Source organism: Tachyglossus aculeatus, chromosome X4, assembly GCF_015852505.1.
Source record: "Tachyglossus aculeatus isolate mTacAcu1 chromosome X4, mTacAcu1.pri, whole genome shotgun sequence".
NCBI lineage: Eukaryota > Metazoa > Chordata > Mammalia > Monotremata > Tachyglossidae > Tachyglossus > Tachyglossus aculeatus.
The window spans coordinates 47,095,126-47,117,543 of record NC_052098.1 but is presented as its reverse complement, the minus strand read 5'-3'; the positions used below and the strand labels follow the sequence as shown (position 1 = coordinate 47,117,543).

General features: G+C 46.1%; 1 protein-coding gene across 1 annotated transcript; it reads right to left on the bottom strand.

The window, feature by feature from the left end:
- Positions 1 to 1,572: 1,572 nt before the first annotated feature.
- Positions 1,573 to 20,523, bottom strand: XPA (XPA, DNA damage recognition and repair factor). Its single transcript, XM_038769779.1, has 6 exons — positions 20,361 to 20,523; positions 15,641 to 15,748; positions 7,164 to 7,269; positions 3,413 to 3,578; positions 2,249 to 2,366; positions 1,573 to 1,919 (listed from the first exon to the last, which is right to left on the bottom strand). The coding sequence occupies exons 1-6, from the start codon at positions 20,503 to 20,505 to the stop codon at positions 1,771 to 1,773; spliced, it is 792 nt and encodes a 263-aa protein (XP_038625707.1). The 5' UTR covers positions 20,506 to 20,523; the 3' UTR covers positions 1,573 to 1,770.
- Positions 20,524 to 22,418: the final 1,895 nt, after the last annotated feature.

The following is a 22,418-nucleotide window of genomic DNA, read 5'->3' as shown; positions in this document are numbered from 1 at the left end:
GTTTCTGGGGGGAAAGTGTGTATATACTTATACGCACTTTTTGTATATACTCTTACTGTGGGGGTTCCCCAAGGTTCAGTGCTTGGTCCCCTTCTGTTCTCGATCTACACGCACTCCCTTGGTGACCTCATTCGCTCCCACGGCTTCAACTATCATCTCTACGCTGATGACACCCAGATCTACATCTCTGCCCCTGCTCTCTCCCCCTCTCCTCAGGCTCGCATCTCCTCCTGCCTTCAGGACATCTCCATCTGGATGTCTGCCCGCCACCTAAAGCTCAACATGTCGAAGACCGAACTCCTTGTCTTCCCTCCCAAACCCTGCCCCCTCCCTGACTTTCCCATCTCTGTTGACGGCACTACCATCCTTCCCGTCTCACAAGCCCGCAACCTTGGTGTCATCCTCGACTCCGCTCTCTCATTCACCCCTCACATCCAAGCCGTCACCAAAACCTGCCGGTCTCAGCTCCGCAACATTGCCAAGATCCGCCCTTTCCTCTCCATCCATACCGCAACCCTGCTCATTCAAGCTCTCATCCTATCCCGTCTGCACTACTGCATTAGCCTTCTCTCTGATCTCCCATCCTCATGTCTCTCTCCACTTCAATCCACACTTCATGCTGCTGCCCGGATTATCTTTGTCCAGAAATGCTCTGGGCATATTACTCCCCTCCTCAAAACTCTCCAGTGGCTACCAATCTGCGCATCAGGCAGAAACTCCTCACCCTGGGCTTCAAGGCTGTCCATCACCTCGCCCCCTCCTACATCACCTCCCTTCTCTCCTTCTCCAGCCCAGCCCGCACCCTCCGCTCCTCCGCTGCTAATCTCCTCACTGTACCTCGTTCTCACCTGTCCCGCCATCGACCCCCGGCCCACGTCCTCCCCCGGGCCTGGTATGCCCTCCCTCTGCCCCTCCGCCAAGCTAGCTCTCTTCCTCCCTTCAAGGCCCTACTGAGAGCTCACCTCCTCCAGGAGGCCTTCCCAGACTGAGCCCCTTCCTTCCTCTCCCCTTCGTCCCCCTCTCCATCCCCCCATCTTACCTCCTTCCCTTCCCCACAGCACCTGTATATATGTATATATATATTTGTACATATTTGTTACTCTATTTTACTTGTACATATCTATTCTATTTATTTTATTTTGTTAGTATGTTTGGTTTTGTTCTCTGTCTCCCCCTTTTAGACTGTGAGCCCACTGTTGGGTAGGGACTGTCTCTATATGTTGCCAATTTGTACTTCCCAAGCGCTTAGTACAGTGCTCTGCACACAGTAAGCGCTCAATAAATACGATTGATGATGATGATATATGCCCACTAGAATAATGCTGAAGGAGATTTTTATCATGTCTGAAAGCCCTGTAGTTCTCAAGCCAAAATAAAAGACAACGATCAACCCTATCGTATACATACTTCTACTTTTAGGACCAGTTCGCTAAGAGATAATGAAGTTGTATGACAGTCAAAAGAGGTTTTTGTATCTTGGTGTTTTCAAACAGGTCTAAGTAGAATACCACTGATAGTTTCTACATAAACAGTTATTAATTTGTAGCCTATTTACAAGAAGTACTGTAGTGGTTCTGGATCAATATTTTAATTTTGATATGCAGCAGAGATGTGTTTAACAATGGCACCTACACTTTTGGCATGAACGTGAACGCAGTTCTAAGCTACTGAAGTAAAGTTTCAATTCTATGTCACCCCCAACCCCTAAAATTCTAGTCTTTATCTAAATACAAAATATTTCAAACTGCCCGATTTAAAAACAATAAGTTGTTACATTTTCTCATAGGTTAACTCGTGGCCACAAGTCGTACAGGTCTTTCTGAACGTGTCCTCGTCGACACTCTCTTCTGCTCCATACTCATGTTCATGGGCACCTGTATCTTTCTTCCATACACTGCTCCTTATAGCCCGGCGCAGATCTGGGAAAAAACGAAAATTAGAAACGTGTTAGCCACTCTCTAGCCAGCACACCTGTCCCTCCCCTCACCAAGATTTAATTGTACAGCCATGAAAGGAGATTTCTCAGTCTCTCAAAGTTTATTAATTACAATTAAAAGTTGTAAAACACTAGCTACCTCATCACAGAAAGGCAAGTTTTGGAGTGCGGTAGAAGAGTCAAGCACTTAGTACGGTGCTTTGCACACAGAAAGCGTGCAATAAATATGATTGAAAAGTCACTATATTATAACTATTCAGTTTAATGCCATATAAACCAAGGATTTGTAAGATCGAAGTTGCAGATACTTACCTTTTACTTTTTTATCAAATTTCTTCTGTTTCATTTTCTCTCTATTATCTCTTCTGCTTTCCTTTGCTTCTTCGAGTGCTTCTTCACTACCCCAAACTTCAAGAGACCGCTTTACGACCTACAAGTAACAATCCAAATGAGCGTTTTTTCTCTCTGCTATTGCAAGAAAAGTGCTCCATTTAGAAATGGGGCAAGCAGGCATTACAATGTTTCCTCTAGGCCTCCCACACACAAGCCTATCAGGTCAGCAAAGGGATGATTTATTTAGCTAATATGGTCTTAATTCATTCAGTTGTATTTACTGAGCACTTACTGTGGGCACAGTGCTGTACTAAGCGCTTGGGGGATTATCAATACAACAATATTGTATTCGGCAGCATGGTGTAGTGGACAGCACAGGCTTGGGAGTCAGAAGGTCATGGGTTCTAATCCTGACTCCACCACTTGTCTGCTGTGTGACCTTGATGATGGTATTTGTTAAGCGCTTACTATGCGCAAGGCACTGTTCTAAGCGCTGGGGAGGTTACAAGGTGATCAGGTTGTCCCAGGGGGGGCTCACAGTCTTAATCCCCATTTTCCAGATGAGGTAACCGAGGCCCAGAGAAGTGAAGTGACTTGCCCAAAGTCACACAGCTGACAGTTGGTGGAGCCGGCATTTGAACCCATGACCTCTGACTCCAAAGCCCGGGCTCTTTCCACTGAGCCACGCTGCTTGGGCAAATCACTCAATTTCCTGGGCCTCAGTTCCCTCATCTGTAAAATGGGGATTAAGACTGGGAGCCCCACGTGGGACAACCTGATCACCTTGTATCCCCCCCAGCGCTTAGAACAGTGCTTTGCACATAGTAAGCGCTTAACAAATGCCATCATTATTGTTGTACTGACTCCCCAGATGGATAAGTTGGTTTTACTTTTACCTCATTTTTCAGGATTTAGGATAAGGCCCCAGAAGAAATGAAAAAGGTCATTCAATTTTGTGGGATACGGAACATGTTATGCTGCATTAAATTTAAGCCACATTTTAATTTTTATCTATAGTATACAATTTATGAATTTAATAAATAATGAACATGATAAACAGTGACTTGTGGCAGGTAAGTAGCTCTACCATCAAAATTGGTCCACACACTTTAAAAAAATACTGGGCATGAAATCCTTCAATACCTGTAGCTTTAAGTAAAGTTTCATGTCACCCGAATGGGCATGATGAGGATTTTTCTTCAAAATAAATTTGAGAACAGGCTCTCTCTTTTCCAGATCACAATCTTTCAAGAGGTACTGTTGTTTGGCATCTGTTTTGGTTATAAGCTTGTGTTTACCATCAGCATCTCTGAAACAGATCAGCGAAATCCACTTTATGAAAAAGAGCATCGAACAGCGAATGATGTCAGAACTAGTCCGTCTCCATTTCTAAATTCTAAATGTAGAACGCTACCAATGCAATGCCAATTGGATGGCAGAACCAGTTACAGCAGAAAACAACAATCTGAGTTCTGTGTGGGGCCTCTACTTGGATGGCCCGCCGACACCTCAAACTTAACATGTCCGAAACAGAACTCCTCATCTTCCCACCCAAACCTGTCGTCCCCTTGGTTTTCCCTTCACTGTGGACAGCACCACCATCCTTCCTGTTTCACAAATCCATAACGTTGGTGTTATCCTTGACCCTTCTCACATGCTCATTCAACTCACGTAATCTATCCCTAAATCCTGTCAGTTCAGCCTTCACAACATCGCTCCAACCAACCAAACTACTACCATATTAATCCAACCACTCATCCTATCCTGCCTTGATTACTGTATCAGCCTTCTTGCTGGTCTCCCTGCCTCCTGTCTCGCCCCACTCCAGTCCATACTTCACTCTGCTGCCTGGACCACTTTTCTACAGAAACACTCAGTCCATGTTTCCCTACTCCTCAAGAACCTCCAATGGTTGCCCATCCACCTCCGCATCAAACAGAAACTCCTTACCATCAACTTCAAGGCACTCAATCACCATGATCTTGCTGCTCTCCTACTACAACCCAGCCCGAATACTTCGCTCCTCTAATGCCAACCTACTCACTGTACCTCTACCTCATCTATTTTGCCTCTGACCTCTCCCCCATCCTGCCTCTGGCCTGGAACGCCCTCCCTCTTCATATCCGACAGGCAATTATTCTCCCCACCTTCAAAGCCTTATTGAAGGCACATCTCCTTCAAGATGCCTTCCCTGGCTAAGCCCTCATTTCCTTTTTTCCCCCTCCCTTCTGCGTCGTGCTGATTTTCTCCCTGTTCTCCCTCCCTCAGACCCTCAGCACTTATATACATATCCTTAATTTATTTAATATTACTGTCCGTCTCCCCCTTTAGACTGTAAGCTCACTGTGGCCAGGGAATGTCTACCAACTCTGTTGTACTTTCCCAAGTGCTCATTACAGTGCTCTGCACACAGCGCTCAATAAATACAATTGATTATTGATAAAACTTCACTATACTGCTGAATTGCTCTTATTACTGATTTCTTTACACTCGAACTATTTTTGACCACTAGACAATTGACAGTCGGTTTTCTGCTGAAATACGCAATATTTAAAAGATTATCTTAATGTCAAAAATATTTCCACTGAAGTTATTGATAAAAATGGGAACACGGGCAATCTGGTAGCTTCAAAATAAAAATGATCAAAAGATACTCTGGATTCAGAAATGTCAAAAATACAAGGTTTACGAACCTTGTAAATGTTTGTAATTTTACAAATGCTTGTAAATGTAAACCTTTACAAATGTTCTGAACATTTAAGGATATAAATAAAAGAAGTTCCGAGGATATTTCTTTATCTGACAAAATGGAACATTCTCTTCTCCACAGTTGTTGCAAACTTAGAATCTAGAATTCGCCCCTTCCTCTCCATCCAAACTGCTACTTCACCGATCCAAGCACTTTCCATATCCTGCCTTGATTACTGCATCAGCCTACTTGCTGACCTCCCTGCCTCCTGATTCTCCCAACTCTGGTCCTTATTTCATTCTGCTGCCTGGATTGTTTTTCTAAAAAAAAACAACTCTTCAGTCCACATCTCCTCACTTCTCAAAAACCTCCAACAGTTGCCCTTCCATCTCTGCATCAAACAGAAAGTCCTCACCTTCATCTTTAAAGGGACTCAATCAGCTCACTTGCACTCACTCCTATCCCACTACAACCCAGCCCACTTCGCTCTTATAATACTAACCTCTTCCCCGTGCCTTCCTCGCACCAACGACTGCTCCATCATGCCCTCCTTCCTGCCTGGAACTCCCTTCCCCTTTCATATCCAACAGACCACCACTCTCCCCATCTTCAACCCCTACCAAAATCACATCTCCTCCAGGATGCCTTCCCTGACTAATCTCTTATCTCCCCACCCTATTTTCTCCTGTACAGCTTACCCTCTAAGCACCTGGGTATTCACCCCGCTGCATCTCCCCACAGCACTTGTGTACATATCTTTATAGTTAGCTGTTTCCACTGACTGTAATTCATTTTAGTGTCTGTCCCATTAGATTAATTCATCCATCGTATTTATTGAGCGCTTACTGTGTGCAGAGCGCTTGGAAAGTACAATTCGGTAACAGATAGAGACGGTCCCTACCCAACAACAGGCTCACAGTCTAGAAGGGGGAGACAGACAACAAAACAAGTAGACAGGTGTCAGTACCATCAAAATAGATACACAGAATTATAGATATATACACACCATTAATAAAATAATAGAGTAATAAATATGTACAAGTATACACAAGTGCTGTGGGGAGGGGAAGGGGGTAGGGCAGAGGGAGGAAGTGGGGGTGATGGGGAGGGGAGGAGGAGCAGAGGATAAGGGGGGGCTCAGTCTGGGAAGGCCTCCTGGAGGAGGTGAGTTTTGAAGGGGGGAAGAGAGCTGGTTTGGCAGATGTGTGGAGGGAGGGCATTCCAGGCCAGAGGTAGGACGTGGGCCAGGGGTCAATGGCGGGACAGGCGAGAACGAGGCACAGTGAGGAGGTTAGCAGAAAGGAGTGTGCTTGCTGGGCTGTAGAAGGAGAGAAGGGAGGTGAGGTAGGAGGGAGCAAGGTGATGGAGACCTTTGAAACCAATAGTGAGGAGTTTTTGCTTCATGCGAAGGTTGACGAGCAACCACTGGAGATTTTTGAGGAGGGGAGTGACATGCCCAGAGTGTTTCTGTACAAAGATAATCCGGGCACCAGAGTGAAGTACAGACTGAAGCGGGGAGAGACAGGAGGATGGGAGACCAGAAAGGAGGCTGAGGCAGTAATCCAGTCGGGATAGGATGAGAGATCGAACCAGCAAGGTAGCGGTTCGGATGGAGAGGAAAGGGCGGATCTTGGCGATGTTGTGAAGGGGAGACCGGCAGGTTTCGGTGACAGATTGGATACGTGGGGTGAATGAGAGAGCGGAGTCAAGGATGACACCAAGGCTGCGGGCTTGTGAGACGGGAAGGATGGCAGTGCCGTCCACAGTGACGGGAAAGTCAGGGAGAGGACAGGGTTCGGGAGGGAAGATAAGGAGCTCAGTCTTGGACTCATTGAGTTTTAGGTGGTGGGCGGACATCCAGGTGGAGATGTCCTGAAGGCAGGAGGAGCCTGGAGGGAGGGAGAGAGGACGGGGAGGAGATGTAGATTTGGGCGTCAGCTGCATAGAGATGACAGTTGAAGCCGTGGGAGCGAATGAGTTCACCAAGTGAGTGAGCACAGATGGAGAACAGAAGGGGTCCAAGAACTGACCCTTGAGGAACCCTACAGTAAGGGGATGAGAAGGGGAGGAGGAGCCTGCTAAGGAGACTGAGATTGTAAGCTCCTTAAGGGATCATATTTACCAACTCTGTTGTGCTCTCCCAAGCATTCAGTACAGTGTTCTGCACAGAGAAAGCACTCAATAAATGCTATTAATTGATAGTACCTGCAATTATCACATGTTGACAAATCGAAGTTGTTGATGAGGTAAGAATCCATAAATTCTTTTCCACATTCTTCACAAATAATATAGTCACATTCCAGAACAGGCCCTAATAAAAAGAGGGTGACATTTTAAATAATTGTGCTACCAGGCTACAAACTGTTCTTTTTAAGAATTAATGTAGCATTAAAACTTTATATTGGAACGATAATCTTTTATTAACTTTAGTGAGGCAGCGTGGCCTAGTGGATAGCGCATGGGCTTAAGAATCAGAAGGACCTGAGTTCTGATCCTGGCTCCACCACTAGTCTGCTGTGTGATCTTGGGCAAGTCACTCAACTTCTCTGGACCCCAGTTCCCTCATCTGTAAAAATGGGGATTAAGACTGTGATCCCCATGAGGGACAATAATAATGGCATTTAGTAAGTGCTTACTATGTGCAAAGCACTGTTCTAAGCACTGGGGAGGTTACAAGGTGATCAGGTTGTCCCACGGGGGGGCTCACAGTCATAATCCCCATTTTACAGATGAGGTAACTGAGGCACAGAGAAGTTAAGTGACTTGCTCTTAGGCACACAGCTGACACTTGGCGGAGCTGGGATTTGAACCCACGACCTCCGACTCCAAAGCCCGTGCTCTTTCCACTGAGCCACGCTGACAAAGAGACTATGTCCAACCTGATTAACTTCTATTCAGTCGTATTTATTGAGCGCTTACTGTGTGCAGAGCACTGTACTAAGCGCTTGGACCTACTCCAGTGCTCCGTACAGTGCCTGGCACATTGTAAGCGCTTCACACATACCATTTAAGAAGACAAACCAAACCAAAAAGACTTTTAAACTATTATCGAAGAGAGGAGAGCAAGAGCGGGGGCAGGGGAATCCGTTCCATGAAAATGAACCGCTCCACCTCCCTCTCCATTTTTCCCTAACTCAGACAGGATACAGGATTCTCACATCTCTCCCCCTCAACAGAAGACAGTATTCCCAAACCCGAGGGGAAAAAAATGACTGAGGCTGAAGCAGCAATGGGGCCAAGGGTGGTAAAAGCCATTAACATGCCCCTAGGTCGACCAATTCTGGCACCGTGTTACTTAAGCAAAATTTTCAGGAGATCTGAGTCGGTGATCTTGTGCAGTTAGCTCCCAAAATATTTTCTAAAATTAAGCAGAACGATGATAATAATAATAATAATAAAATTAAAACTACTGATTTCTGATACCCTGAATGAATTATTGTGGCTGTCCCTCTAAATGACCCCAGGTCACAGTGAAAGACTAAATAGTGAACTGTGCTTTTGACACCTTCAAGTATTCAGCAGAGTACCTTTCCTCTGTATTAACGTTAGCTTGTTCAAAGTCTGCCTAATTCGGATTACAGGAATTACATCTGCGGACAGATTTTCACCCCCAAATCTAATCTAAATGAATCTTCCACATGGAGTTCTTTAATCTTTCATAAAGTAAGTTTGAAGGTAAAAGAAAATTCAGTATTGTTTTAAAACAACTGTCTGTGAGTCTCTTCAAAAAATTTCTGAGTACCAAATATATCCTATGGAGAACAAATCTGAAATAAAATGGTGAGGAGATATTCCCATGAAAATTTCAAACAATGACATGCCCTCAATTCTGTCATAATGCATGCTTTTACTATGCATTTTTGGCTAGAACGTGACAGCAGATTTAGGGCACATTCTTCTGACAATGGGAGCTTGTTTGGCTAAAATACGACATGGTTTCAGAAGCCCTCTTCTCCCATCATCATCATCATCATCAATTGTATTTACTGAGCGCTTACTATGTGCAGAGCACTGTACTAAGCGCTTGGGAAGTACAAATTGGCAACATATAGAGACAGTCCCTACCCAACAGTGGGCTCACAGTCTAAAAGGGGGAGACAGAGAACAAACCAAACATGAACCCTTGTGCGTTCGCCCCAACTTAATAATAATAAGAAGAAGAAGAATAATGATGGCATATGTTAAGCACTTACTATGTGCAGAGCACTGTTCTAAGCGCTGGGGGGATACAAGGTGATCAAGTTGTCCCACGTGGGGCTCACAGTCTCAATCCCCATTTTACGGATGAGGTAACTGAGGCTCAGAGAAGTTAAGTGACTTGCCCAAGGTCACACAGCAGACGTGGTGGAGCCGGGATTCGAACCCATGACCTCTGACTCCAAAGCCCGTGCTCTTTCCACTGAGCCACACTGCTTCACTTGCTTCCTTCAGTCATCCTCCCTCCCACCCCCAGAGCACATAGGTATATATTTGTAATATATGTGTCTGTTGTTGTACTATACCCTCACGAGAGCTTAGTACAGTGCTTTGCACACGGTAAGCACTCAATACTTGTTTTGTTTTGTTATCTGTCTCCCCCTTCTAGACTGTGAGCCCGCTCTTGGGTAGGGACCGTCTCTACATGTTGCTGATTTGTACTTCCCAAGCACTTGGTACAGTGCTCTGCACAAAGTAAGCACTCAATAAATATGATTGAATGAATGAATGAATGAATACAACTGAATGAAGAGAGTTGTGCATGTGCATGCGCATCCTCAAAAATCTCCAGTGGCTACCAATCAACCTACGCATCAGGCAGAAACTCCTCACCCTGGGCTTCAAGGCTGTCCATCACCTCGCCCCCTCCTACCTCACCTCCCTTCTCTCCTTCTCCAGCCCAGCCCGCGCCCTCCGCTCTTCTGCTGCTAATCTCCTCACCGTGCCTCGTTCTCGCCTGTCCCGGCCCACGTCCTCCCCCTGGCCTGGAATGCCCTCCCTCCGCACATCCGCCAAGCTAGCTCTCTTCCTCCCTTCAAAGCCCTACTGAGAGCTCACCTCCTCCAGGAGGCCTTCCCAGACTGAGCCCCCTCCTTCCTCTCCCCATCCTATCCCCCCCGCCTTACCTCCTTCCCCTCCCCACAGCACCTGTATATATGTATATATGTTTGTACGCATTTATTACTCTATTTCATTTGTACATATTTATTCTATTTATTTTATTTTGTTAATATGTTTTGTTTTGTTCTCTGTCTCCCCCTTCTAGACTGTGAGCCCACTGTTGGGTAGGGACCGTCTCTATATGTTGCCAACTTGTACTTCCCAAGCGCTCAGTACAGTGCTCTGCACACAGTAAGCGCTCAATAAATACGATTGAATGAATGAATGAATCAGACACAGTGAGAACTGTAGAGAGTGGTAATATGATATTTACTGAGCACCTGTCTAGTGCAATGCATTGTAAAGAGTGCTTGGGAAGTACAAAGCACGTTCTGTGCCTACGAAGAATGGAGATAACAGATATAGAAATATCAAATACGCATATATTCACAAGTGCTGAGGGTGGATATACATGAATAAGTACATAAAAGTGCAAGAAGTGCTTTAATTCTGCCCTCTCCTCTGCCCAGCAAAATTATTTCTCCATCCTTATTGACTCAGGCCCAACGCCCTTGACAGTTGTTTCAGACACTGAACTCCTTCTTCAAACGCCCTGACCTCCTGGATCCCCCATCTCTTCATCATCATCATCAATCGTATTTATTGAGCGCTTACTATGTGCAGAGCACTGTACTAAGCGCTTGGGAAGTACAAATTGGCAACATATAGAGACAGTCCCTACCCAACAGTGGGCTCACAGTCTAAAAGAGTGGGCTCACAGTCTAAAAGACTCTTGCCCCTAATGACCCGGCCACCTCCTTTATTGAAAAAATTGAAACCTTCGGCCACGATCTCCCTAAAATCTCCCCTGCTCCTCTCCAGTCCCACCCTCCTCCTGCCCCTTCTTCAACTCTCCCATCTTTCCCAGCAGGATCTCAAGAGATCACCGCGTGGCTCGGCGGAAAGGGCCCGGGTTTTGGAGTCAGAGGTCATGGGTTCAAATCCCGGCTCTGCCAATTGTCAGCTCTGTGACCTTGGGCAAGTCACTTCACTTCTCTGGGCCTCAGTTACCTCATCTGTAAAATGGGGATTAAGACTGTGAGCCCCCCGTGGGACAACCCGATCACCTTGTAAACTCCCCAGCGCTTAGAACAGTGCTTTGCACATAGTAAGCGCTTAATAAATGCCGTCATTATTATTATTATTCTGTCAAAATCCATCCCCTTCACCCTCACCTCCAACTCCAAACCCCTGCACCTTATCAAAGAACTTGCCCCCTTCTTTCTTCCCTCCCTGACTGCCATCTTCAACTGTTCACTCTCCAATGGCTTTTTCTCCCACTGTTTTCAAGCATGCTTATATCTCCCCATCCTAAAAGAACCCTCCCTAGACCCCACGGATCCCTCCAGTTACCTCCCCATCTCCCACCTCCATTCCTCTCCAAACTGCTCCAAGTTGTCTACACCTGCTCTCTCCAGTTCCTCTCCTCCAATTCTCTCCTTGACCCCCTCCAAACTGGCTTCCGCTCCCTTCACTCCACAGAAATTGCCCTCTCAGGATCACAACTGATCTTCTTCTTGCCCAATCACGCAGAGAAGCAGTGTGGCTCAGTGGAAAGAGCATGGGCTTTGGAGTCAGAGGGTTCAAATCCCGGCTCCACCAACTGTCAGCTGTGTGACCTTGGGCAAGTCACTTAACTTCTCTGGGCCTCAGTTACCTCATCTGGAAAATGGGGATTAAGACTGTGAGCCCCCCGTGGGACAACCCGATCACCTTGTAAGCTCCCCACTGCTTAGAACAGTGCTTTGCACATAGTAAGTGCTTAATAAATGCCACCATTATTATTATTATTAAATCCAAAGGCCTCTACTCCATCCTAATCCTCCTTGACTTCTCAGCTGCCTTCGACACTGTTGACCACCCCTTCTCCTGGAAACATTTTCCAACCTCGGCTTCACTGACACAGTCCTCTCCTGGTTCTCCTCCTCTCTCTCTGCCCGCTCATTCTCAGTCTCTTTCGTGTGCTCCTCCTCTGCCTCCCACCCCCTAACTTTGGGAGTCCCTCAGAGTTCAGTTCTGGGTCCCCTTCTATTCTCAATCTACACCCACTCCCTTGGAGAACTCATTCGCACCCATGACTTCAACTACAACCTCTCCGGGGATGATCCCCAAATCTACATCTCCAGCCCTGATCTCTCCCTCTCTGCAGTCTTGCATTTCCTCCTGCCTTCAGGACACCTCTACTTGACTGTCCCCCCGACACCTGAACCTTAACGTGTCCAAAACGGAACTCCTCATCTTCCCACCCAAACCCTAATTCCCAACTTTCCCGTTGCTGGGGACAGCACCACCATCCTCCCTGTCTCACAAGCCCGTAACCACGGCATTATTCTTGACTCATCTCATTCAAACCACATATTCAATCTGTCAGCAAATCCGGTCGGTTCAACCTTCACAACATCGCTAAAATCTGCCCTGTCCTCTCCATCCAAACTGCTAGCACTTATCCTATCCTGCCTTGATTACTCACCCCCCTGCCTCTTGTTTCTCCCCATTCCAGTCCACACTTCACTCTGCTCCCTGATCATTTTTCTACAAAAATGTTCAGTCCGTATTTCCCCACTCCTCAAGCACCTCCAGTGGTTTCCCATCCACCTCCGCATCAAACAGAAACTCCCTACCATTGGTTTTAAAGCACTCAATCACCTTGCCTCCTCCTACCTCACTTCATCACTCTCCTACTACACCCCAACCCAACCACTTCACTCCTCTAATGCCAACCTACTCGTTCTACCTCAATCTTTTCTATCTCACCGCCAACTTCTCGCTCATGTCCTGCCTCTGGCCTGGAATACCCTCCCACTTCATATTCGACAGATTATCACTTTCCCCTCCTTCAAAGCCTTACTGAAGGCACATCTCCTCCAAGAGGCCTTCCCCGATTAGGTCCTCATTTCCTCTACTCCCACTCCCTTCTGCACTGTACTCCCCAAGTGCTCTGCACACAGTAAGCACTCAATAAATACCATTGAATGAATGAATTGCCCTTGCACTTGGATTTGCACCTCTTAGTCACCCTTACCTCAGCCCCACAGCACTGATGTACAATATCTGTAATTTATTCATTTATATTAAAGTTCGTCTTCCCCTCTAGACTCTAAACTTGTTGTCGGCAGGCAACCTGCCTACCAACCCTGCTATACTGTACTCTCCCAAACGCTTAGGAGAGTGCTCTGCACACAGTAAGAGCTGAATAAATACAAATGATTGACTGATTTACGGACTGATTAAAGATCACTCAAAGATAGTGTCTTTTTCTCTAGGATGATTAAATTTACCAAGGGAGGCATTCACAAAATTAAAACCTAATTCTTACCTGGTAGGTAGGAGGGGCATAGGAAGCACTATGACCATCCTTACATGCCCTAAAGCAGACAAAAGAGGGATTAATTTGCCCCGCTTTGCATGGGGACAGTGCTGCTCTAGTTTGGCGCTGCACAAGAAGCAGCATGATAGTGGATAGAGCACAGGCCTGGAAATCAGGAGCTGGGTTCTAATCTCAGCTCTGCCATGTGCTTGCTGTGTGACCTTGGGCAAGTCACTTTACTTCTCTTTGCCTCCGTTACCTCATCTGGAAAATGGGGATTAAGACTGTGAGCCCTATGGGGAACAGGGACTGTGTCCAACCCAATTACCTCGTATCTACCCCAGCACTTAGTACAGTGTCTGACATAGTAAGCGCTTAACAAATACCACCACCACCATCATCATCATTATTATTATTATTATGTAACTGAACTGGGCAGCCTTCAAGGACTTCCATGACCTTGGAAGGAGCTAGTTGCAGAATACAATTTTCCCCCATCCAGCAGCAAAGCTCCAGATAGCTCCTCTAATGGGAAAAACACAGGCTACTGTGATTAACTCAGTCTTCTCCCCTCTAGCCATGGGGAAGATACTGGGGTGGGGGCAAGTTAGCTAAACTCTCCTCTGTGCAAAGTAGGGTGTCCAGAAGCAGCGTTCCTACATTTGGGGGGGTGCGGGGGAGATCATCAACCAACACTTTGTACTGAGCACCTACTGCATACATTGCAACTGAAAGCCAGGAGTCTCTTGCCACAGAGAAACCAGCATGGCACATTGTCTTTAGGTAAAGGAGCAGCTCTACTGGAGCAGAAGCTCTGTTAACATTGGGAGACAAGGAGGCTAAAGTGAACACAGCACTAGGAACTGAAAAAAAAAATTAACATGGCAACATAAAAGGGAACAGCCTTTATGTGAGCACACTGACGTGGCCTTTTCAGGGTGCAGAGTACTGTACTAAGGGAGAGTACAATATACATACAAAGACAGGATCCTTGTCTTCAAAGAATTGACAATCTAACAGGGAAGGCAAACACAACAGTCTTTCCAGTTAGGAGGAAAAACAGAACTACAACCGGATATAACAAGAGAATGGAAAGATGGATAAGTGAATAAATCCAGGTCCAAAGAGTAGAGATATAAATTACTGCATCTGGGGGCTGGGAATACATATGCAGTGAAGTGGCTGTTGGGATGATAGGATCTGGGGAGAAGGAAATGAATTGGGGAAAGCCACCTGGAGGAGGTGGAATTTCCAGGTTTTGAAGCTGGGGAGAGATGGGATCCAGTGTATTTGAAAGAGGAGGGGATGGGAAGAGCAAGGGAAAGGAAGACAAGGACAAAGGACGGGGAGAAGGTGGGATTGGGAGGAGAGTGGAAGGTGGCCTGGTGAGTTGTGGGTGAAGGGAGCAGATATGTAAAGGAGAGCTGAAGGAGGGCCTGGAAGTTAGTGATCAGGAGTTTTTACTTGATGTGGAGGGAAATTGGTAATCACTGACGGTTTCTGAGCGGAGTGTCTTCTAAGGTAGTAAAAACTACCTTATATATATATATATATAATATATAATATATATGAATATATATTATATATAAATATATACCATAAATAAATAATAAATATATAATATATAATAAATAACTAATAAATATATAAATATATAAATATAATATATAATATATATAAATAATATATAACACATATAATATATATAAATATAATAATAATATATAATAATAATAAATGATGATATAAATATAATATATTTATAATATAATAATATATATTTGTATGTATGTTTATATATAAATATAATATAATATAAATATATATAATATATAATATAAATCACTGAGTGATTTATATTAACAAAGAACGGTAACATATTCCACTACCTAGGGCCCTTGGCTCATTCCCTTCATGTTTAACTGATTTAGCCAAGTTTAAGCTTTATTTTTCCAAAGTACTTTAGATCAATGATTTTCTTTTAACTATTCTAAAGCATCGGGGACAGTTTCAAAATATATCAAAAATCATAAATAAGCCACCATTTTTGCCAAGAATACATCCACAGATATATTCAACACTCACTCACTCACGGTCCCAAACCTTGGTTACTAACTTTGCCAGAAAAACACAGGGCATGTTTTTACACCATGAGATTCTATGACAACGTTAAACTATGAAACAGTTCACTAGTGTACCTAGAAATAATCGGATGCTCATTTTCTGAAAAACGCTTTACCTGGCTGGTGCACCACTTTTCCAATTTTGTGTTCCTCTTCTTCCTCCTCTTCTAAAATGAATCCTCCTCCGGTATCGACGATCTTTGTTGGTGCCTTGGTAGGGAGGCCTGTAAAAAGATAAATTAAAGAAGGGAAAGTAGCTGATGTACCAAGGGAGCAAGATTTTCGACTGCAGCTATTTTGCCACCTTCAAATTCAATACCGCAAAAGGCTGGCGCACACACTTTTTTTATTTCAAAGCTTTCTCTACGGTAGAGCTGGAGTAGTGGTAGTAGTTATTAAGCACATACTGTGAGCAAAGCACTGTACCGAGCATTCAAAAAAGTAACACAGGTGGGAATTAAACACAGTCCATGGCCTTCAAAGGACTCACACTTTTAAAAATCTAAACAATATCACAAATATCAACCAACAACAATGTATGCTTAATGCAATGCACTGTTTAATGGAAAAGCAATTTGGCCTAGTGGAACGAGCGTGAACCTTGGAGTCAGAAGATGAGGGTTCAAATCCTGCCTCTGCCACTCGCCTGCGGTGTTACTTTAGGTAACTCCCTTGACTTCTCAGTGCCTCAGTTTCCTGATCTGTAAGAGGGGGATTAAATCCCTGTTCTCCCTCCTATTTTGACTGTGACCCTCATGGGCGACAGGAGCTGTGTCTGACCTGATTGTCTTAAATCTAGCAGTGGTTGTCACATATTAAGTGCTTAACAAATGCTATTATTATTATTATTATTATTATTAATACACAAAACCCTCAGAAATGTAACGTGGGTGGATATGATCAGAAAAGCAGCATGGCTCGGTGGATAGGGCGTTCTAATCCCGGTTCGGCCACTTGTCTGCTGTGTGACCTTGGGCAAGTCACTTGACATTTCTGTGCCTCAGTTACCGCATCTGTAAAATGGGGATGAAGACTGTGGGCCCCCCGTGGGACAACCCAATCACCTTGTAACCTCCCCAGCGCTTAGTACAGTGCTCTGCACATAGTAAGCGCTCAATAAATACGATTGCTGCTGATGATGATGATGGAAAGAGCACGGGCTTTGGAGTCAGGGGTCATGGGTTCGAATCCCGGCCCTGATAATTGTCAGCTGTGTGACTTTGGGCAAGTCACTTCACTTCTCTGTGCCTCAGTTCCCTCATCTGTAAACTGGGGATTAAGACTGTGAGCCCCCCGTGGGACTCCCTGTACCCTCCCCAGTGCTTAGAACAGTGCTTTGCACATAGTAAGAGCTTAATAAATGCCATTATTATTATTATTATTCTCTGGGCTTCATGTGGAAAATGGGGATTGAGGCTGTGTCCAACTCGATTTGCTTGTATCCACCTCAGCGCTTAGGACAGTGCCTGGGGCATAGTAAGCGCTTAACAAACACCATCATCATCATCATCATTATTATTATTTACTCAAACTGCGGAGTTTCCTCTTTTTCAGATTTTATGCATCATCAGGGGTTTAGCACGGCTTCAACTGAGTTTTCAAATGAAATAATCAAATGTGAGACCCACAGAAAAAGTAGCGCAGTACGACCAGGCGCAGCACAGGGGTTACAGAAAAGGCCTAATTTTCGTAACGCACTGTGAGCCCCTACGTCCAACCCGATTTGCCTGTATCCACCCCAGCGCTTAGTACAGTGCTTGGCACATAGTGAGCGCTTAACAAATACCCCCTTCTAGACTGTGAGCCCGCTGTTGGGTAGGGACCGTCTCTAGATGTTGCCAACTTGGACTTCCCAAGCGCTTAGTCCAGTGCTCTGCACACAGTAAGCGCTCAATAAAAATGAATGAATGAATGGATGAATGAATGGATGAATGAATGAATGAATGAATGAATGAATGAATGAATGAATGAATGAATTCGGGCGCCAGTCCGGGAAGCCCCGCCTCTGGCAGGCGGGCCATCCGGGGGAACATAATGGCCGGACGAAATCCCCGGATAATAATAATAATAATGGCATTTGTTAAGTGCTTACTATGTGCAAAGCACTGTACTAAGCGCTGGAGAGGATACAGGGTGATCAGGTTGTCCCACGTGGGGCTCACAATCTTAATCCCCATTTTCCAGATGAGGTAACTGAGGCTCAGAGAAGTTAAGCGACTTGCCCAAGGTTACACAGCAGACTTGCGGCGGGGCAGGATTCGAACCCATGACCTGACTCCAAATAATAATAATAATAATAATAATGATGGCATTTTTAAGCGCTTACTATGTGCAAAGCACTGTTCTAAGCGCTGGGGAGGTTACGAGGTGATCAGGTTGTCCCACGCGGGGCTCCCAGTCTCCATCCCCATCTTCCAGATGAGGGAACTGAGGCCCAGAGAGGTGAAGTGACTTGCCCAAGGTCACACAGCAGACTGGTGGCGGAGCCGGGATTCATTCATTCATTCAATCGTATTTATTGAGCGCTTACTGTGTGCAGAGCCTGTACTAAGCGCTTGGGAAGTCCAAGTTGGCAACATATAGAGACGGTCCCTACCCAACAGTGGGCTCACAGTTTAGAAGGGTCTATTAACCCTGATCCTGTCCTCTAGACTGTGAGCCCACTGTCGGGTGGGGACCGTCTCTCTATGTTGCCAACTTGTCCTTCCCAAGCGCTTAGTCCAGTGCTCTGCACACAGTAAGCGCTCAATAAATAAACAGAGAAGCAGCGGGGCTCAGGGGAAAGAGCATGAGCTCTGGAGTCAGAGGTCATGGGTGCAAATCCCGGCTCCGCCAACTGTCGCTGTGTGACTTTGGCCAAGTTACTTCACTTCTCTATGCCTCAGTTCCCTCATCTGTAAAACGGGGTTGAAGACTGTGAGCCCCCCGTGGGCCAACCTGATCACCTTGTAACCTCCCCAGCGCTTAGAACAGTGCTTGGCACAGAGTAAGCGCTTAATTCCTCCCTTCAAGGCCCTGCTGAGAGCTCACCTCCTCCAGGAGGCCTTCCCAGACTGAGCCCCTTCCTTCCTCTCCCCCTCGTCCCCCTCTCCATCCCCCCCATCTTACCTCCTTCCCTTCCCCACAGCACCTGTATATATGTTTCTACATATTACTCTATTTATTTATTTATTCTACTTGTACATATCTATTCTACTTATTTTATTTTGTTAGTATGTTTGGTTTTGTTCTCTGTCTCCCCCTTTTAGACTGTGAGCCCACTGTTGGGTAGGGACCGTCTCTATATGTTGCCAGTTTGTACTTCCCAAGCGCTTACTCCAGTGCTCCGCACACAGTAAGCGCTCAATAAATACGATTGATGATGATGACGATTCTATTTATTTTATTTTGTTAGCATGTTTGGTTTTGTTCTCTGTCTCCCCCTTTTAGACTGTGAGCCCGCTGCTGGGTAGGGACCGTCTCTATATGTTGCCAACTTGTACTTCCCAAGCGCTTAGCCCAGTGCTCTGCACATAGTAAGCGCTCAATAAATACGTTTGATGATGATGATGTTGCAAATTTGTACTTCCCAAGCGCTTAGTACAGTGCTCCGCACACAGTAAGCGCTCAATAAATACGATTGATGATGATGATGATGATGATGATTCTATTTATTTTATTTTGTTAGCAAGTTTGGTTTTGTTCTCCGTCTCCCCCCTTTAGACTGTGAGCCCACTGCTGGGTAAGGACCGTCTCTATATGTTGCCAGTTTGTACTTCCCAAGCGCTTAGTCCAGTGCTCTGCACACAGTAAGCGCTCAATAAATACGACTGATGATGATGATGATTCTATTTATTTTATTTTGTTAGCATGTTTGGTTTTGTTCTCTGTCTCCCCCTTTTAGACTGTGAGCCCACTGTTGGGTAGGGACCGTCTCTATATGTTGCCAGTTTGTACTTCCCAAGCGCTTACTCCAGTGCTCCGCACACAGTAAGCGCTCAATAAATACGATTGATGATGATGATGATGATGATTCTATTTATTTTATTTTGTTAGCATGTTTGGTTTTGTTCTCCGTCTCCCCCTTTTAGACTGTGAGCCCACTGTTGGGTAGGGACTGTCTCTATATGTTGCCAATTTGTACTTCCCAAGCGCTTAGTCCAGTGCTCTGCACATAGTAAGCGCTCAATAAATACGATTGATGATGATGATTCTATTTATTTTATTTTGTTAGTATGTTTGGTTTTGTTCTCTGTCTCCCCTTTTTAGACTGTGAGCCCACTGCTGGGTAGGGACCGTCTCTATATGTTGCCAGTTTGTACTTCCCAAGCGCTTAGTACAGTGCTCTGCACACAGTAAGCGCTCAATAAATACGATTGATGATGATGATGATCATCATCTTAAATAGGATTGCTTGCATGAATGAATGAATGTGGGAAGGCCGGGAGCGAAACACTTGTTACGCAACGGCGAGGCCCGTGGCAAAGCGACCCCGCCGAGCCGGGGATTCTCAAGGATGGGGGGGGGGGCTCGTTGTGTGTGTGTGTGTGTGTGTGTGTGTGTGTGTGTGTGTACACAAACACGGACAGCACCACGTACACAACACCCACAAACCCACCTCCGTCCGCGGCGGCTGCAGGGTAGGGCCCCTCGGTGCGTGCGTGTGTGTGTGTGTCTCTATGTGTTGCCAATTTGTACTTCCCAAGCGCTTAGTACAGTGCTCTGCACATAGTAAGCGCTCAATAAATACGATTGATGATGATGGTGTGTGTGTGTGTGTGTGTGTGTGTGTGGAGGGCAGGGCCACAAACCCGGACAGCACCACGTACACAACACCCCCCACCCCACAAACCAAACCTCCGTCCCCGGCGGCCGCGGGGTAGGGCCGGGAGGCCAGGCGGGCCTGCCGCAGCAACAGCGCCCTCTGCCGATTGCGTTCGATCTTCGCTCGCACGGCGGCCGGCAGCGGCTCCGACGGGGCCGGCCCGGCCGCGCCTTCCATGGCCGGGGCTCGGGGGCCACGTGACCCTCCCGCTCGCCCACGGCCGGGCGGCTGCCGGGGCCCCGCCCCCTGCCGGCCCGGGGGGGCGGGGCTTCGGGACCAGCACCGCGGGAAGTGGGGGGGGCTGGGATTAGTTACCGTATTTACTGTTTTATTACCGTTAACCGTATTTACTGAGCGCCTACTGCGCGCAAGCACCGTTTTAAGAATACACTATAACAGCAGACACGTCCCCTGCTTACAGCGGCAGCGGGGCTCCGTGGAAAGAGCCCGGCCTTTGGAGTCTAGAGGTCATGGGTTCAAATCCCGGCTCCGCCACTTGTCGGCTGGGTGACTTTGGGCAAGTCACTTCACTTCCCTGCGCCTCAGTTACCTCATCTGTAAAATGGGGATTAAGACTGTGGGGCAACCTGATCATCTTGTTGCTTCCTCAGCCCTTAGAACAGTGCTTTGCACATAGTAAGCGCTTAGTAAATGCCATTATTTATTTTTATGTTATTTTTATTATCATTAACTGTATTTATTGAGCGCCTACTGCGCGCAAAGCACCGTTTTAAGAATCCGCTATAACAGCAGACACGTCCCCTGCTTACAGCGGCAGCGGGGCTCCGTGGAAAGAGCCCGGCCTTTGGAGTCTAGAGGTCATGGGTTCAAATCCCGGCTCCGCCACTTGTCGGCTGGGTGACTTTGGGCAAGTCACTTCTTTGTGCCTCAGTTACCTCATCTGTAAAATGGGGATTAATGATGATATTTGGTATTTGTTAAGTGCTTACTATGTGTAAAGCACTGATTAAGACTGTGAGCCCCCTGTGGGACAACCTGATCACCTTGTTACCTCCCCAGCGCTTAGAACAGTGCTTTGCACATAGTAAGCGCTTAGTAAATGCCATTATTTATTTTTATGTTATTTTTATTATCATTAACTGTATTTATTGAGCGCCTACTGCGCGCAAAGCACCGTTTTAAGAATACACTATAACAGCAGACATGTCCCCTGCTTACACCGGCAGCGTGGCTCCGTGGAAAGAGCCCGGCCTTTGGAGTCTAGAGGTCATGGGTTCAAATCCCGGCTCTGCCACTTGTCGGCTGGGTGACTTTGGGCAAGTCACTTCTCTGCGCCTCAGTTACCTCATCTGTAAAATGGGGATTAATGATGATATTTGGTATTTGTTAAGTGCTTACTATGTGTAAAGCACTGATTAAGACTGTGAGCCCCCTGTGGGACAACCTGATCACCTTGTTACCTCCCCAGCGCTTAGAACAGTGCTTTGCACATAGTAAGCGCTTAGTAAATGCCATTATTTATTTTTATGTTATTTTTATTATCATTAACTGTATTTATTGAGCGCCTACTGCGCGCAAAGCACCGTTTTAAGAATACACTGTAACAGCAGACACGTCCCCTGCTTACAGCGGCAGCGGGGCTCCGTGGAAAGAGCCCGGCCTTTGGAGTCTAGAGGTCATGGGTTCAAATCCCGGCTCCGCCACTTGTCGGCTGGGTGACTTTGGGCAAGTCACTTCACTTCCCTGCGCCTCAGTTACCTCATCTGTAAAATGGGGATTAAGACTGTGGGGCAAGCTGATCATCTTGTTGCTTCCTCAGCCCTTAGAACAGTGCTTTGCACATAGTAAGTGCTTAGTAAATGCCATTATTTATTTTTATGTTATTTTTATTATCATTAACTGTATTTATTGAGCGCCTACTGCGCGCAAAGCACCGTTTTAAGAATCCGCTATAACAGCAGACACGTCCCCTGCTTACACCGGCAGCGTGGCTCCGTGGAAAGAGCCCGGCCTTTGGAGTCTAGAGGTCATGGGTTCAAATCCCGGCTCCGCCACTTGTCGGCTGGGTGACTTTGGGCAAGTCACTTCACTTCCCTGCGCCTCAGTTACCTCATCTGTAAAATGGGGAT